Source organism: Sinocyclocheilus rhinocerous, unplaced genomic scaffold, assembly GCF_001515625.1.
Source record: "Sinocyclocheilus rhinocerous isolate Xijiao unplaced genomic scaffold, SAMN03320098_v1.1 scaffold920, whole genome shotgun sequence".
NCBI lineage: Eukaryota > Metazoa > Chordata > Actinopteri > Cypriniformes > Cyprinidae > Sinocyclocheilus > Sinocyclocheilus rhinocerous.
The window spans coordinates 332648-348943 of record NW_015636975.1 but is presented as its reverse complement, the minus strand read 5'-3'; the positions used below and the strand labels follow the sequence as shown (position 1 = coordinate 348943).

The window sequence follows — 16296 nt, the reverse complement described above, 5'->3', positions numbered from 1 at the left end:
AGTGATTTATGTGTCGGTACTTTTTTAACATCTCCAGCACATTTTAACAATACCGAGATAATACTGATAACCGTGATAATTTTGGTCACTATAATAGTGATAAGAAATGTTCATACCGTTACATCCCTAGTGTGTTTATCTGAAGACAGAAAATCACATACATCTGGGACTGCATGAGGTTGAGTAAATGATAAGAGAATTTCATTTTTCGATGGACTATCCCAGGCATTTTTACGCGTTGCGTTGCGTTGCATCGCGCTGTGTAAACATAAAACTCTGTCTGCATTTGTGATCGGAGAAATGACAAACAACAAGTGCTACTCTACTGCCCAAAACTCGCGTTTGAATCATCAGTGGCAACGAAAAACACAGCGGCCTACCGTGAGGGCAAGCCCCGGCTTAGCGTGCACTGAGATACAGTGAGCTGAGGCGGGCTGGACTCCGCTTTGTCCACGGTGAAAGTTGATGTATTTCCTCAGTGACCAGCACAGATCAGCTCTAGGCATGACGAAGCGGATATCGTCCTCTTTTGGAAGACCAAACAAAGTAGTTTCGCTTTCACAACGAAGCACACGGCGTCTTCAGGACATGGCGGCAGCGGCAACAATACTACAGTGAGAATAAAAGTTACGCCTTCTTTCTTTGCGTGAACATTTGGGCGGCGTTATGCAAATCTTCCCAGATCGTGACGTAGGTATGTGGGGGCGTGTTAGAACGAGCCGTTTTAGGTAGGCGTGGTTAACTCTTAACTTTTATAAAGAATATCTCTTTGGTTTTGAGACTTTAGTGTTTGCAACTTTACAGATCTTCTTTATGCACCAAGAGCTTGTAACACTCCAAAGAGAAAGGAAAAAAGTGAAATCGCATCATATGACCCCTTTAACTTCAATTGAATGGCCACATTTTGTGTTAACTGTTCAACGCCCTGTCTAGAACAATAATTAATCTTTTGTTTATTTGGTTCATTTAGCGGTTTTTTTTTTTCTCCATAAATATTGATATATAATTATTTGCGACTAATTAGATGAATTAATGAGCAAATAATGTAATTATTCGGATTAAAAAATTATAAATTGTTACTGAGTATATCATTATAATACGACTTATCCACTCCCTAGTAAGAACATCACTAAACATGATTTACAATTAATTTAACAGTGTTCATTTAAACACTTTTTGTAGATTTGTAACATTTAATTTAAAGGAATAATTCCCACAAAAACGTAAATTGTATTTAAAGTCTCATTATTGGTTTTATTTGCACTTGTGCATTCAGCCAATATATTACACCGACAGCTAATAGCTATATCAAAACGTACAAAAATAATGAATAAACTTTGCTACCTGAATATGCTTTCTCACATTTGATGACAAACCTTATAACTTGGTCATAAATTATAACTGAAGCTGAAATGTCTGTGCTTGATGCATGAAAACAAAGTCCATTGGTTCTCACACGTCAAGCGCACACATTTGAGTTTCCGTTTACCATATTTAATGCGTGTAAGATAAAATAAAAATGCTAAAATGTAACGAGTACTTTTTAAGTTGAAATAAAATTTTAAGGAGTACTTGTACTTTTACTTGATTACATTTCTTCAGAAATGTAATGAAGTAAAAGTACAAATGGTCATTTTAAAATGTAATTGAAAAAAAGTACAAATCCCCCATAATAATACTAAAGTACAGTAATCAAGTAAAATTACTGAAGTATTTTACACCCCTAGATACTGGTGATCATGGTTTTCATAATCATGGTGTGAATTGTCTCTCACAGATGCAGCAGCTTGAAGAGGAGCTGGTCACTGTGAATGAGGAGAAGAACCAGTTAAAATCTGATCTACAGGAGAATGTTGAAATGGTGAGATGGAAGTGATTTTGAAAGGAACATGAGAAACAAGTTTTCCTCCACATGAGCACATATGCTATTATTGGTATTCTTCTATAATTTCATAAAATCTAAAAATGATAAACCTACTACTAAATGTTGGGGTCTGCTCACCAAGGCTGCATTTATCTGATCAAAAATACAGTAATATTGTAAAATGATATTGCAATTTAAATAACTGTTTTCTATTCATTTATTCCTGTGTTCAAAACTGAATTTTCGGCATCATTACTCCAGTCTTCAGTGTCAGACTAATATTGTAAAATGATATTGCAATTTAAATAACTGTTTTCTATTAATTTATTCCTGTGTTCAAAACTGAATTTTCGGCATCATTACTCCAGTCTTCAGTGTCAGACGATTCTTCAGAAATCATTCTAATATGCTGATTTGCTGCTCAAGAAACATTTTAACAAATTATGATGAAAATGATGAAAGCCGTTGCGCTGCATCATATTTTTTGTGGAAATCATAATACATTTTATTTTTCAAGATTCTTTGATGAATAGAAAGTTCAAAAGAACAACATTTATTTGAAATTTTTGCAACATTATAAATGTCTTTACTGTCACTTTTGATCAGTTTATTGCCTGACTTTGGAAGAGCCCCTCATTAAATGCCTATTTTAATAAATCTTTTTATTTTATTTTTTTTTCAAATGCAGATGATTGAAAATCAAGAGGAGTTGAGAGGAGCTCTTGAGAAGGTGAAAGATCTTCAGAACACCATACGAGAGCTGGAGTCTCAGCAAACGCTAATGGAGTCCAAACTCCAGGACTCTGAAAACGCATCCCAACAGCTGCAGGAGCTTCAGGTTCAGGTAGATCATGTGACTGATTGACATGTAGTTCTCATTTACTGTGGTTTTCTGGTTTGACATGGACTGTTGATGAGTGTGTTATTTAAAAATACAAATTTACGTTGTTTGCTTTAGCAATAGCATTATTGATGCAAAAGTCTCAATTCTGTCTCAATGAATATTTGGGCAATAATCATTATTGGTGCTTGTTGGTGATCCCTTGAATGAAAGTCATTTGCAAAAAATGGTGACTTGAGGCCAAAAAGTTCAAACTGTTTATTCGGTTTGACTTTCACAGATGAAGCAGCTGAGAGAGGAGTTTGAGAGTGTGTGCTGTGAACGAGAGCGTCTGCTGTCTGAACGCTCCATGAATACACGCAGTGAAACTGAGATGATGGAGCAGATGAAGACCAGCATCAGCTCTCTGATGGAGGAGCGAGACCAACTCGAGCAGACACTGCAGGGCCTCAGAGACAAGGTGGATCAGCTGAGGAGAGAGCAGCAGGAGAGAGACCAGATGGTAAAAATGACCACAGGGGTAAACTGAATTGCTTATTCTGGGCTACTATCATCATAAAATAGCTTCTATGCTACTGCATTCCGATTTACAATTACATTATACTTAAAATGGAAGTCCAGCACCGCAAATAATCATTTTGAAATATCCAACTGTTACAGTTGTGGAAGTATAAACCATCTGAATGTGTTATCAGTTCCTGTGGGTGGGTTTATCCTCTCTGGCTTTCACTTTTTTCATTTTAATGAAGTATTCTCTTCATTCAGATGGTCCAGTTGAAGTTAGAGCTTCAGTCTGTTTGTGCCGAGAGAGACCGTGTGGCATCTGAAAGAACCGGAGAGATGGAGAAGATGAGCTCCAGAATGAGCTCTGTGACTGAGGAGCGAGATCAGCTCCTGGAGACTCTACAGTGGCTTACAGATGAGAACAAGCAGCTCAAGAGAGACCAGCAGCAACAGGACGAGACAGTGAGACCCTTTTCAGTGTAGTTCCTCTCTGTTCCTTTCTCTTTTCAAATGTAAATCTCAATTCTCCCATGATTCCTAGCTGGTCCAGGTGAGAGAGCAGTTCCAGTCTGCCTGCACTGAGAGAGACCTTCTGCTGTCTGAGAAGAACAAGAGCTATCTGGAGAACATGACGCTAGAGGAAGTCCAGACGAGCCTGGCTTCTGTCACTGAGGAGAGAGAGCAGCTTCTGGAGATCCTGAAGGTCAACAGAGAGGAGAAGAACCAGCTGAGGAGAGACCTGGAGGAGAAGGAAGAGACTGTGAGTGATTTGAGTCATTCTTCAATTAGGTTCAATTTTGACAAGGGATAGCTACCCAAAAAAGAAAATTCTGCCATTATTTACTCACCCTCATTCCAAACCTGTTTGACTTTCTTTCTTTTGTGGAACTTAAAAGAAGATATTTTGAAGAATGATGGCAACCTAACAGTTTTGGTTCCCTTTGACTTCCATTGTATTTTTGTCCATACTATGGAAGTCAATAGAAACTGAAACTGTTTGGTTGCCATCATTCTTCAAAATATCTTTTATGGACAAAAAAAAATACAAGAAAGTCAGTGGGAACCGAAAGCACTTGGTCGCCAACATTCTTCAAAATATATTTTGTGTTCAGCAGAAGATTGGGTGAACTGTCCCTTTAATCTTCAGAAGTAAAACTTGATTTACATTTAAACATGTCACATCATGGCTTTAATCAGCCTTCAAGTGGATTTTGTAATTCATATCTGTAGCTTATTTTGCATTGTTGCCAAAAAAATTTATTTTGGGTACAACTTCATTATTTTTTCTTAAATCAGAAAAATTCCCTGATTGATGAATCGCCCTTATGTGATCATTTTTCTCTTTATCAGTTGCTGCAGCTACAAGAAGAGATTCAGTCGTCTTCTGCAGAGAAAGAACAGCTGCTTTCTGAGAGAACAAGAGAACAGCAGGAGAAATTAGCAGAGATGAAGACGGCTAAAGCTAACATTGCCTCTCTGACTCAAGAGAGAGACCAGCTGCTGGAGACACTGCAGGGCATGAGAAATGAGAGAGAGCAGCTGAAGAGAGATCAATTAGAGAAGAGCGAGATGGTAACAGAAGCTTAATGCACACGATTAGCTTCTGTCTAGCGGAGTTTGACTCTGATCAAAGTTGAATGTTTCTCCACTTTCTCACAGATGGTGCAGTTGAGACAGGAGCTGCAGTCCGCTTGTGCTGAGAGAGACCGTCTGATGGCAGAGAGAGACACTGCATGTAACCGATCTGGCTCTTCCTCCAGTGTGATGTCTCTGAGTGAGGGAGGAGACCTTCAGGAGATCCTGCAGGGTGTTCGAGAGGTAACGAATACGTTGGTCTAAAGCGGACCAACTGGGGCTTGAGGGAGTGGTCATGAACAAAGGCAGAGTTTATCCGAGTTAGCAGACAGTCGGCTCCACATGGGTGGTGTGCCTTTCTGAACAAATGAAGAGGTTAAGCTGCTTTCACACTTTTGTCGCTGCATGTCGCCAGGGGTTGGCGATGAGGTCGTTAGTGGGCGTTCTCACTACTGGCTGCCTAGTAACGTCGTTGTTGACAACGAATCGGTTTTCTTGCCGCTAAATACAAACTTATTGGAGGCAAAATATTAAATATAATATAATATAAATTGAATCCGTACATAAAAACAAAAATGAATGAAAAACAGAGCCTGCTTTTTCCATTGCGTATGTTTATCTACGGCAAAAATGCAAACAGCCTCTCCTCCATCTTTCCGTCACAACCGGAGCTGAGAGGTGAACAATCACATGAGCTCTACTGTCTTCTTTCCTATTGGCTGTCGCTCCTGAAAGTCACTCTTCATTTGCATTAGTTGAAGGGTTCTAAACTTTGTTGCGACGCTGGACCCATCTGGTCGCCAATGGTCGCTGTCGCCGGAAATCACCAGCTCTCCATTGAAATGAATGGGATCATGTCGCTTTGTCGTTGCGTGTCGCTTGTAGTGTGAACGGGGCTTTAGAGTTGGTTTACTCATTAAAATCTCTCTTCAGTTGATTCAGGTCCAAGGAGAGCTCAAACAGAAGAAACATCAGGTGTCTGATCATATGAGTCCCACAGGGAAACAGAAAGCCCAACTTGAGCAGGTACGTAACTGTCTGTGAGACCTTAATGCAAGAGATGTTTTAGCACATAGTATGTACAGGGTTTCTGCAGCTCTTCAAAAGATCTTAATCTTAATTCCAGCTTTCAAAGGCTTTAAAGCCTTAAAAGGTCTTAAATCTGAGCAGAAAATCTTAAATTTATAAAGTCCTTTGTCAAAAAAGTTTTTAAAAAATCTTCCACTGTATTTTTGGTCTTGTTTCAGTACAAATATCTGAACATCCTTAAATCAAGATACATTTACGTGAAATGCAAAATGAAGATGTGAAGTCTTGTTTTTTGAAAAATGTATTTTTCTGAGCCCAGTGGCAGATAACTAAAATATATATTTTTTAAAATTGGTTAGAAGTTGTGTTGTCAGACTTTGAAATGTTGTTAATACATTTACATTTAGAGACCATATTGGCATATTGTGTTCCTTTCCCTTCAATTTATCGCTTATGTTTGCTTCACTTTGGTAAAAAGGTCTTAAGTCTTAAATTTATCTTCATGAAACCCTGTATATAATGTTGAGTACTGTTGGAATTAAAAAAATATATATTTTCTACAGTGTTTTTAAATGAATCCATCAAAACAGCAGCTCTCAAATCAATGAATTTGTCTAGTGGCTCTCTTAATCTTTTGGTGAGGTTGGTGAATTAACATCTGCTTTGCTCACAGAAGTCATTACTTTCATGATTAGCTTGCTAACTGTTTTTTAAAGGGACAGTTAACCCAGAAATTAACATTTTCATCCTTTACTCAACCTCGTGTTGTTTCAAACCACTATCACTTTTTTTCTGTGGAAAACAAGATATTTTGAGAAATTTTGGTAACCTACTATTTTTGGTTTCCATTGACTTCCATAGAACAAAAAATTGATTATGGAAGTCAATGGAAACTTGAACTGTTGATTGCCAATATTGTTCAAAACATCTTCAAGTACTGCAAGAATTGTTAATGTAATAAAAAGTATAACAAGAACGGTTTAGTTTCTTACCATACCCATTCTTCATGTTCTGTGTTTTATTTCTTTGTGATCTCGTCCAGATTCAAGCTCTCACTGAGGAGATAGAGTCTCTGAGGAATCAGAGGGTGGTGCTCAGGAAAGACCTTCAGGAGGCAACTGCGATTGTGAGGCTTCATGTCATCAGTGTAATGTCATCTGAGCTCCACACAACACATCTGTCTGAACTGACTGTTTTTATTCTTTCCTGTAGTCTAAAATGTATGAGGATTTACTGCACGTTACTAAGGAGGAGCTGAAGAAACAGCAGAAAGAGAACGCAGAACTGATGGAGCAGAGTGCTGCGAAAGAGTCTCCGCTTCAGCAGCAGGTGAGCACTGTTAGACACGGATTAACAATCCTTACATAAGACAAGTGAATGATTAAATGCTGGAAATCTCTTATTCTGTTTCCTCAGTTGAGTCAAATAAGTGAAGATCTCTCAGCTTTACGAGACCAGCACAACACAGAGATCCAAAACCTCCAATCAAAACTCACCTCACTTACAAAAGTGAGGGATGAACTCCAGGACACGCTAAAGAGAACCAGAAAGGAGGGAGAACAACTGAGACAGAACCTTCAAAAGAGTGAGGAGATGGTAAGCTTGTTACTAATTTCTGTGGTGCATGGTGGTCATTTCAGTTTGGACCGCTCACACTGCAGTGAAAGCACCTCATTTCTTAAAGCAATTTGTTGTTTCTTTAGAGAAACCAGTTGACTGAGGAGTCTCTCGCTGACATGAAGGATCAGCTGGAGAATAAGACGCATGCTGAGCTGGTCCTTGAGTCTTTAAGAGATGTCACGAAAGAGAGAGATCAACTCAAACAAGAACTGGAGGGAAAGATGGAGAAGGTTAGGTCTTAAAATGTGCTGAAAGGAGTGGGTGAACTAATAAATCACACTCCTAAACACTGGATCTGAGATCAGGTATTTTGGTGGGTGTGAGCTGGTTTTTGACTAAAGGTTCTTTATTGGGGGAAAAAGGTTCTTTAGATTATTAAAATGTTCTTCACACTAAGAAAAAATTGTTATTTTAAGAACTGCTCACTGAAAGGTTCAAAAATGGTTCTTCTGTGGCATCACTGTAAAAACACCCTTTCGGAAGCTTAATTTTTAAGAGTGTATGTGACTGTAGATCATATTCCAGTGCAGTTTGGGTTGTATGAAGGGTGTTCACTGGTCAGTAAGTCTATGTTTATGTTAACATTGTCGTCATACTCCATCACAGCTGACACGCATTGAATCAAAAGCAGAGCAGCTGGAAAAGCAGAAGATCCTCCTGGAATCTGAAGTCCATTCCCTCAGTCAGGTGTGTGTCGTCTTTTCATGTTCTAACCCAGAATAACCAGTTCCTTTAACTTGTTTTAAGCCAAGTGTCATTGTGTTTCAGTCTCTCACTGAGGTGAACTGCAGTGTGTCTTCTGATCAGAGTAACCTGCAGTCCAAACACAGATCTGGATATCTGGTTCCTGAGATTGATGTGTCTGATGAGAAGATGCAGGTAAATGCTGATGTTGACCGTGTGTGTGGTCTTCTCAAGACTCTTTGATCCTTTTCAATAGTCTGATTTGAGGTTTTTCGTCCATGTGTAGGCGGCCTTTGCGAAGCTCCAGCAGATCATCGACCATCCCACTAACGCTTTAACTGATGTGAACCGGGAAGAATGGGCTGTGATCTTTCAGCTGGTGCCATTCATTCCAAAGGATCAGAGAACGGTCCACGACAAACACACCAAGAAAACAACCAGACTGAACCACGTGCTGATCAAGATCGCGGTAAGAGTCCGCAGAGACACATCACAACAGTGGATGTTTTGCAAAATTAAGAAATGCTCACAGAAGGACAAACCATTATAGGAGGCATACAGGAGACTGGCGCAGCGCTACAAGACACACTATGAGACGGAGGTGCAGCGTGACGTGGCCTCATTTGAGGAGTCTCGACTACAGGACCTGCTCATGCTCATGGCTCAGACTCCATCACAGTCTTTCCGATCACTCCAGGATGACTTCCAGCAGCTCTGGGATCAGAGACTGTCACGTCTGTTGGAAAGACGTCAGCAGTACTTGCAGGTATGATCATAATTATTGTTTATAAACACTAGCCGCGTTTCCACTATCGGGCCAAAAGTGAGCATGCTACTGCATTCCAGGGTTAGAAGCGTTTCCACTGTCACTTCTGGGGTTTGAGTGAGCCTTATCAGGGCTTCCTCTGGGCCAACAGCCAGGGATTTTTGACCTGCCGAATACCTTAGTCCAAAGCGGGCCAACTGGGGCTTGAGGAGTGGTCATGAACAAAGGCAGAGTTTATCCGAGTTTGGAGACAGTCGGCACAGCTGCTCATTTCCCATTTTTTCATATGAAGCTACCAGCTATCAAGCTAACATGAACATTTAAATGTCAATAAGACATTTAAAACAATTTTAATGGCAAAACTCACTTTCGGACACCAGCGTGTATCTAAAATAACTTACGATTGTGGCCCGATGGGAGTTCTGATCATCGTACGAGGCAGAAATTTATTATATGCAATGTTAAAGGCAACATATGCTAACCATCGCCATAAATACACATTATACTTATGAAAATACTAGGGACTGCTTGAAGTCATGAATTGAAATCATGAATTATTATAATCGTGTATTTGGTTTCATATTTGTTCTGTCTCTTCCCCGTGTTGTTGTTGATATTGGTCTTCTGCATCTGCATTAGGGATGCAGCAATACAGTTAGTCCATGATTCAATACATACCTCAGGTTTTTTAACGACGGTTTCCAGTTTGATTCATTTCTGATGGCTTGGCCATGTTTTTTTGCGAGTTGTGATTTTAAAATGCGATTTTTAAAACAAAAAATATATATAATAAACACCAGGTTTGTTGTGCGTGTTTGTAGGGCTGCACAATTTGGCCCAAAATGTGCTTATGTATGTGACTAATAATAATTAAGATTATTATTATTATTATTATTATTGCTAAATACAAAATATTAAACAAAATAATAAATATTACAATTGTAATAACACTTTCATTATTAAAAATAAAGAGTTGGACTCCTGTAAAAACTCCTGTACACTATAGAAAAACATGGATTATCATATTTCTACTTCAAATTTCTTTTGAGAAGTATTATTTTTCCTATTTTTACCCAAAATAGGGTGGATTGGCCATTATGGAGCGCTATAAACATGTAATGTCTGTTTCATTCATACTGGAAGCCAGAGGGTGCCTGCCCTCTTGCAGAAACTCCAAAAAGGCCTCAAAGAAGTAATAGAACTACACTATAGAAAAACATGGATCATCATATTTCTACTTCAAATTTCTTTTGAGAAGTATTATTTTTTCCTATTTTTACCCAAAATAGGGTGGATTGGCCATTATGGAGCGCTATAAACATGTAATGTCTGTTTCATTCATACTGGAAGCCAGAGGGTGCCCTCGTGCAGAAACTCCAAAAAGGCCTCAAAGAAGTAATAGAACTGATGACGCTCCAGGAAATCCCTGTGGACAAAGACATCTAGCTATCACTGTAACGGAATAAAAAGAAGATAGAAATGTTTTGAATGATGAATCATGAAGACAATAAACACTCGCTGCATCTGCATTAGGGATGCAGCAATACAGTTAGTCCATGATTCAATACATACCTCAGGTTTTTTAACGACTGTTTCCGGTTTGATTCATTTCTGATGGCTTGGCCATGTTTTTTTGCGAGTTGTGATTTTAAAATGCGATTTTTAAAACAAAAAATATATATAATAAACACCAGGTTTGTTGTGCGTGTTTGTAGGGCTGCACAATTTGGCCCAAAATGTGCTTATGTATGTGACTAATAATAATTAAGATTATTATTATTATTATTATTATTGCTAAATACAAAATATTAAACAAAATAATAAATATTACAATTGTAATAACACTTTCATTATTAAAAATAAAGAGTTGGACTCCTGTAAAAACTCCTGTACACTATAGAAAAACATGGATTATCATATTTCTACTTCAAATTTCTTTTGAGAAGTATTATTTTTTCCTATTTTTACCCAAAATAGGGTGGATTGGCCATTATGGAGCGCTATAAACATGTAATGTCTGTTTCATTCATACTGGAAGCCAGAGGGTGCCTGCCCTCTTGCAGAAACTCCAAAAAGGCCTCAAAGAAGTAATAGAACTGATGACGCTCCAGGAAATCCCTGTGGACAAAGACATCTAGCTATCACTGTAACGGAATAAAAAGAAGATAGAAATGTTTTGAATGATGAATCCTGAAGACAATAAACACTCAACTGTGACAATATATAGTTTATCTGTGTTCTTCAAGCCATCTCAGGTATTTTCATAATAATTAAGGATATTAATAATCCATTGCTAATCGACATAGCCTTTATTACAGTATAGAATATATTTTCTGCCTCATTCTGTGATATGAAGCCACATTAGATCACCAAAAGAAAAAAGTTATTTTAAACACTCGACTGATGTTGTGGAGTAAAAACATATTAAATGTTCTCTTTTGTTGGACAGCAGGTTTAGAAAGGCTTCTCACTGCAAGTCATTACAAGGGAAGATGTTTGGCGTGTGTTACTTTTTCAAATGCATGTTATAAGCGACTCTAACTCTCAGTGTGTCCCGTAAATTATTTAAATGTAAAACCGCAATTCACAAGCCCGTATTGAACCATGGATGTCGTACCGAAGGGTTCAATATACTATATTGAGAATTGTGGCATCCCTAATCTGCATTATGATGTCGAAAATTTCATATACTCCGTGTAACTCATGTAAGTCAGGTTTTCTGTCCGTGAGCTCCCTCCTGTTGCTTTGGCTGAAAGGATAACAGTATAGTGAGATGGGAGACGGCGCTCAAACATCCTCGGATTACGTAATTAATTATGTGAAAAATAATAAATGCTCATTCTTTCTAAAGAAATTTGGCATAAATATATGTGTTTATCAGTATTTCCTATTGTGTTATATGTGTACACATTTAGATTTAAAAGCCTGAATGCAGTGTTTCGTGCATTCTTGTCATCACAAATAAATAGAGCAACTGTGACTGAACAAGTATGTGTGCTCTCTTTTTATGTGGAATAATTATAAATATCAGTTTGATCTAGCATCATTGATGTGTACTACTGACACAAAGTAATAAATTACTACATTTTTATCATAAATCATTGGTAGATAAAATATCGATGCTGGAGTCTTTAAGTCTTTATGGAAGGACCAAATGTCTGCTGCTTTTAAGTTTGTTTTGCAATATAGTTAGAGTTCATTCATTCACTGGTAAAATGGTGGGATGATTGTGTGACGTTTGCTTCAGGGAGGTGTGTTAAGGGCAGGTTTTAGAGTAGTGCTGGTCTGACAGTGGAAATGCTGCTTGAGGTGCGAGGCTATTGGACCCGCCTGGCTCACACTAGCCTGTCAGTGTAAAAGCGGCTACTGTTCACATTCGCTACAGAAACAAATCTAGTTTATAAATTCTTAGTGTGTCATAACTGAACTTTGCAACATTGACACTGATATTAGAATCAACAGTGATCTGAATAATGACGCTGTTGTCTTCTGTAGAGCTGCTTTACAGTTGAAATTGTTTTCATAATTGATGAATTTTGTAACATTAACACTTATTTTCCAGTTTATTAGTGTGAAGCAGCTTTGGAACAATATGTATTGTATAAAGCACTATGGAAATAAATGTATTAACTATGTTTCAATGTTACTTTGTTGTACTAATGTATCTTATTTGTGTGTGTGTGTGTATCAGAAACTGGAGGCTGCTCTAAAGGTTCTGGAGGACGGTTTAGCCAATCATGAAGTGATGGTGTCAGAGGAGCATCAGCACAGGACTCGTGCGCTGGAGGAGCTCAGATCTCTACTCGGATCTCCTCAGACCGCTGCTATTGTACAGCTGCATGAGCGACAAATCGCTCGGCGTACCAAAGCGACAGAGCGTCTCAATGCGTTTTATTTTGTAAGCAATGCATATGTTTTGAAATGGTTTTATGTGTTTTTGTTCCACACCTTTCCTGACCATAAGTGCTCTCACCAGGCTCTGTTGAATGAATGTGACTCTGCGATTTCCCCCCTCAAATCGTCCTCTGCCGAGTCTGAGCTGCGCCTGAAGGATCAGAGAAGAGAGACTTCAACTCTGCTTCAAGCTCAACATGGCACCCTGCCCAAAACTGAGACTGAACTTCTGCAGGACAATCAGCGTCTGTCACTGCAGCTGCAGCAAACCCAGAAACAGATCGAGGTATGGAGAGCTCTTTTCTCTGAGAGCAGCAATGTTATGCAGGCTTAAAGTCAGCATGAAATAAGAATTGACAGTTTACTAAGTGCATCTTATTTTGAGTGATTTATCCATGCATTTTCTTTTCTTTTTAACCTCGTAATTTTTTATATTAATTATCATAACTGGATCTTCTGATTAAAACAACGCATTTCTCTCTGGTGATGCAGGACTTTTCCAGTCATTTAGTACACAAACTCTGCCATCAACACGGTGACAGTGTTACAGAACGTGTTGTTTTTAAAGGCATCCAAACTTAGAGTTGTTGTTTGTCTGACAGGATATTCAGGAGCAGAGGAAGGAACTGAAGGTCCAGGCTGATGCCTCAAATCTTCAGCTTCAGGAATTCTGTGGCCAGCTAAAAGAGAAGGAAGCCCTCATCCAGAGCTTACAAGACAAACTTAAAGAGTCAGAGGTTGGTTAATAGTTGATTGATACTTAAAGAGTTTGTGCTGGTCATTAAATGCTTGAGGTTTGAGTCTATAAAACAGAAGCAGATCTAGGCCTATGTTCTGTAGAAACATGCTGAGAGCCTTGCAACACATTTCAGTTCACCAGCACCATATTTTTACTTTTCCTAATTGAATACTGAATTAGGGATGGGCATTTTTCAAAAAATATTGTGTTTGAATATTTGGGCTCATAAAAAAATGAATATTAAAATTTTTGTTTATTTAAATGATGTTTAACGAGAAAGGTTTTTGTCACCATTTCTGAACAAGCTTATGATTAGGCATTATACACAACAATATTCTACAAAAACGTTTCTTTTAGTTGAAAACGTGTAAATAAAAAAATATGTATATATAAAGAACAAAAGCATTTAAGCTCAAGCAGAGTTAACGGGAAAAAATAAACCAGACCGTGCCAATTAGAGTACAAAACGTACATACACTCAAGTCAGCCTATGTTTATCGTGTTTGTGTCTCATATGTTAATGTTGAGAAAAACAATATCCACTTGAAAGTTGGCTCCTCAGTCTGATAACAATAGAAATGTGTGCCGACAGTTTCTTACAGCACTTCGTGTTTTCTGTTCTTAAGCCACTCTCCCTCGAGGAAACTTAAAGGAAGCATATGTCTCAAAATCATTTTGCTATCAGATAAGCTCTCTTCTCTGCTCACTCGGGGTACAGCTGCGCTTTACCTGCAGTCGTGAATGCAGTGATGGACAGTCTTTCCTCAGTCGACTGGTGTTTGAATTTCATGTGATTTTCTCATTGTGTTGGTGATACTATGATAACTCCGTTTTATTCATTTGATCAAAAGTAATTCCATTTAGTAAGATTATTTTGATCAAATAATTCAAAACTGTGAGGCAGACGACAACATTCTGTGATCAAATACAATCAAATTGTGAAAACACTCCACAGCACCACCCAGTGCATTTAGTTATAACTGACTTTTAGTTTGTGTGCTTAGGATTTATCATGTATTGCCTGTATTTACGGCCAGCAAGGCAACATGTAGTTAACATTGAATAGTGTTTTTATTTTTTGAATAATAATTACAGATTGAATATATGACTATTTGTGCACACCCCTATACTGAATATAATGTGATGTTCATTTTGTGACAAAATGCAGTTTTTGATTCTCTCAGAGTGTAAATCATGCTTGATTTTTTTCTAAATTTGTCCTGCAGGTTCTGGCTAAGAGGAGCATGACACCAGGAGCCACTGAGCTTGCCGCCCTAAAAGACAAACTTGTCAAAATGGAGCTGGATCACATTGCAGTCACAACAAGTCATGAGAAGGAGTATGTGTGCCATCCCACTGCTGAAATAAGCCTAGTTATTAGGCACTTATTCCTTTGATGTACAGTTTAGTCGGGGGAAGAGTGAGTTTAACATGTTTCTGTGATCGTTTTATTCTAGAATTGCACAGATGAGCTCCATGTTGGAGCACAGAGCCGACGTCATCCGCAAGCTGAAAGAGACCCTGAGAAAAATGCAGCAGGACGATGAAAAGTCATGTAAGACAATTTGATTAGTCAATGTGGGACTGAATTCACAAATGACTGATTACGTAGAGCACAACTGACTTCCAGTGATTGGATGGGTTAGGGGTAAGGAACATCTTGAAAGCTTATGGAGACAAACTTTTTTTTTTCTATCTTCAGTGATGAATCATTAACAATAAGAGCAAGAACATGAATCGAGAAAGTGTTGTTGTGACTTTCTAAGTGTTTCATGCATATCTTAAGTAGGGGTGGGAATCGCAGGGTACCTCAATACGAATCACAATACCGATAATATCGCGATTCTGCGATAATCTATATATTGCTAGACAATCCTCGAATGATACATCACGATATCTGTCTAACTATGGAAACAAAATGCCTGTGAAAAGATTGTGAAAGTTTTCTCTTTATTCAAGTCCAAACTTAGAAAACAGCACAAAAGGTTCTGTAAATCAAATTTAACATGTTAAGTAAATAAATCATTTTATTCTTGGACTTATTAAAAGCTTTCACTTTTCTTTGTGTGTAAACCAACACATTAAATTGCTTATCAACTTTCCTCTTCTCTCATCATAAAAACGGGAGCCCCGCACATAACATGCAGGGAAAAAATATAGGCAGCAAGCACACACACTTCTACGCCGCATTACAGCTCTGACAAGGTTTTGTTTCGTCGTCCATGCCATAGTTGCAGATTTATGTTTCTGCCGGTCGGTACCCACTGCATAACGCGCACTTGTAATATTTGAGAGAGGGAGAGCCCCCAGTTTTGTTCACATAAAACTGGGCATGCCGACGGCGCTCTCTCTCACTCATATAGTGAGGAAAATCCACCTGCGAGCCGAGCTGAGAGGTTAGGCTACTCACGGACTGAATATGCGCTCTGCAAAAATAACGTGATCGGTGCCTATGTGTAACGGAGCGTCACTCGAAGTGGGATTCATTAGCAGGCTTTTATTAAAAAGGTCATATGACGTTGCTAAAAAAAGAACATTATTTTGTATTGGCAAACACAGTGACAGGGGGCAAACACAATCGTAGGCGGTAAACAGGCTATAAGTCGGGGCAGGTGGCAATCAATCACAAACCAGAGACAAGGCGAATAATCCAAAAGGCAGGTAGCAGAGAATCGTAGACGGTACAGACAGGGTCACAACAGCCAGGCAAAATGGAGATAAACGCTCAGAAATGTAAACTGTAGAAAAACAAGACTTCGCGGTGAGATGGAGGGATAAGA

General features: G+C 38.5%; 1 protein-coding gene across 1 annotated transcript in view; it reads left to right on the top strand.

The window, feature by feature from the left end:
* The window catches only part of cenpe (centromere protein E), a 42111-nt gene that overhangs the window by 19502 nt on the left and 6313 nt on the right, over positions 1-16296 (top strand). The window contains exons 33-53 of the mRNA XM_016563089.1: positions 1778-1861; positions 2553-2708; positions 2986-3207; positions 3471-3671; positions 3751-3969; positions 4560-4781; positions 4869-5027; positions 5718-5810; positions 6856-6939; positions 7026-7142; positions 7230-7409; positions 7517-7663; positions 8040-8120; positions 8202-8312; positions 8404-8586; positions 8668-8883; positions 12575-12781; positions 12860-13063; positions 13380-13514; positions 14743-14855; positions 14974-15071. Coding sequence (XP_016418575.1) covers positions 1778-1861; positions 2553-2708; positions 2986-3207; positions 3471-3671; positions 3751-3969; positions 4560-4781; positions 4869-5027; positions 5718-5810; positions 6856-6939; positions 7026-7142; positions 7230-7409; positions 7517-7663; positions 8040-8120; positions 8202-8312; positions 8404-8586; positions 8668-8883; positions 12575-12781; positions 12860-13063; positions 13380-13514; positions 14743-14855; positions 14974-15071 — 3232 coding nt within the window. The remainder of the gene's footprint in view (positions 1-1777; positions 1862-2552; positions 2709-2985; positions 3208-3470; positions 3672-3750; positions 3970-4559; positions 4782-4868; positions 5028-5717; positions 5811-6855; positions 6940-7025; positions 7143-7229; positions 7410-7516; positions 7664-8039; positions 8121-8201; positions 8313-8403; positions 8587-8667; positions 8884-12574; positions 12782-12859; positions 13064-13379; positions 13515-14742; positions 14856-14973; positions 15072-16296) is intronic.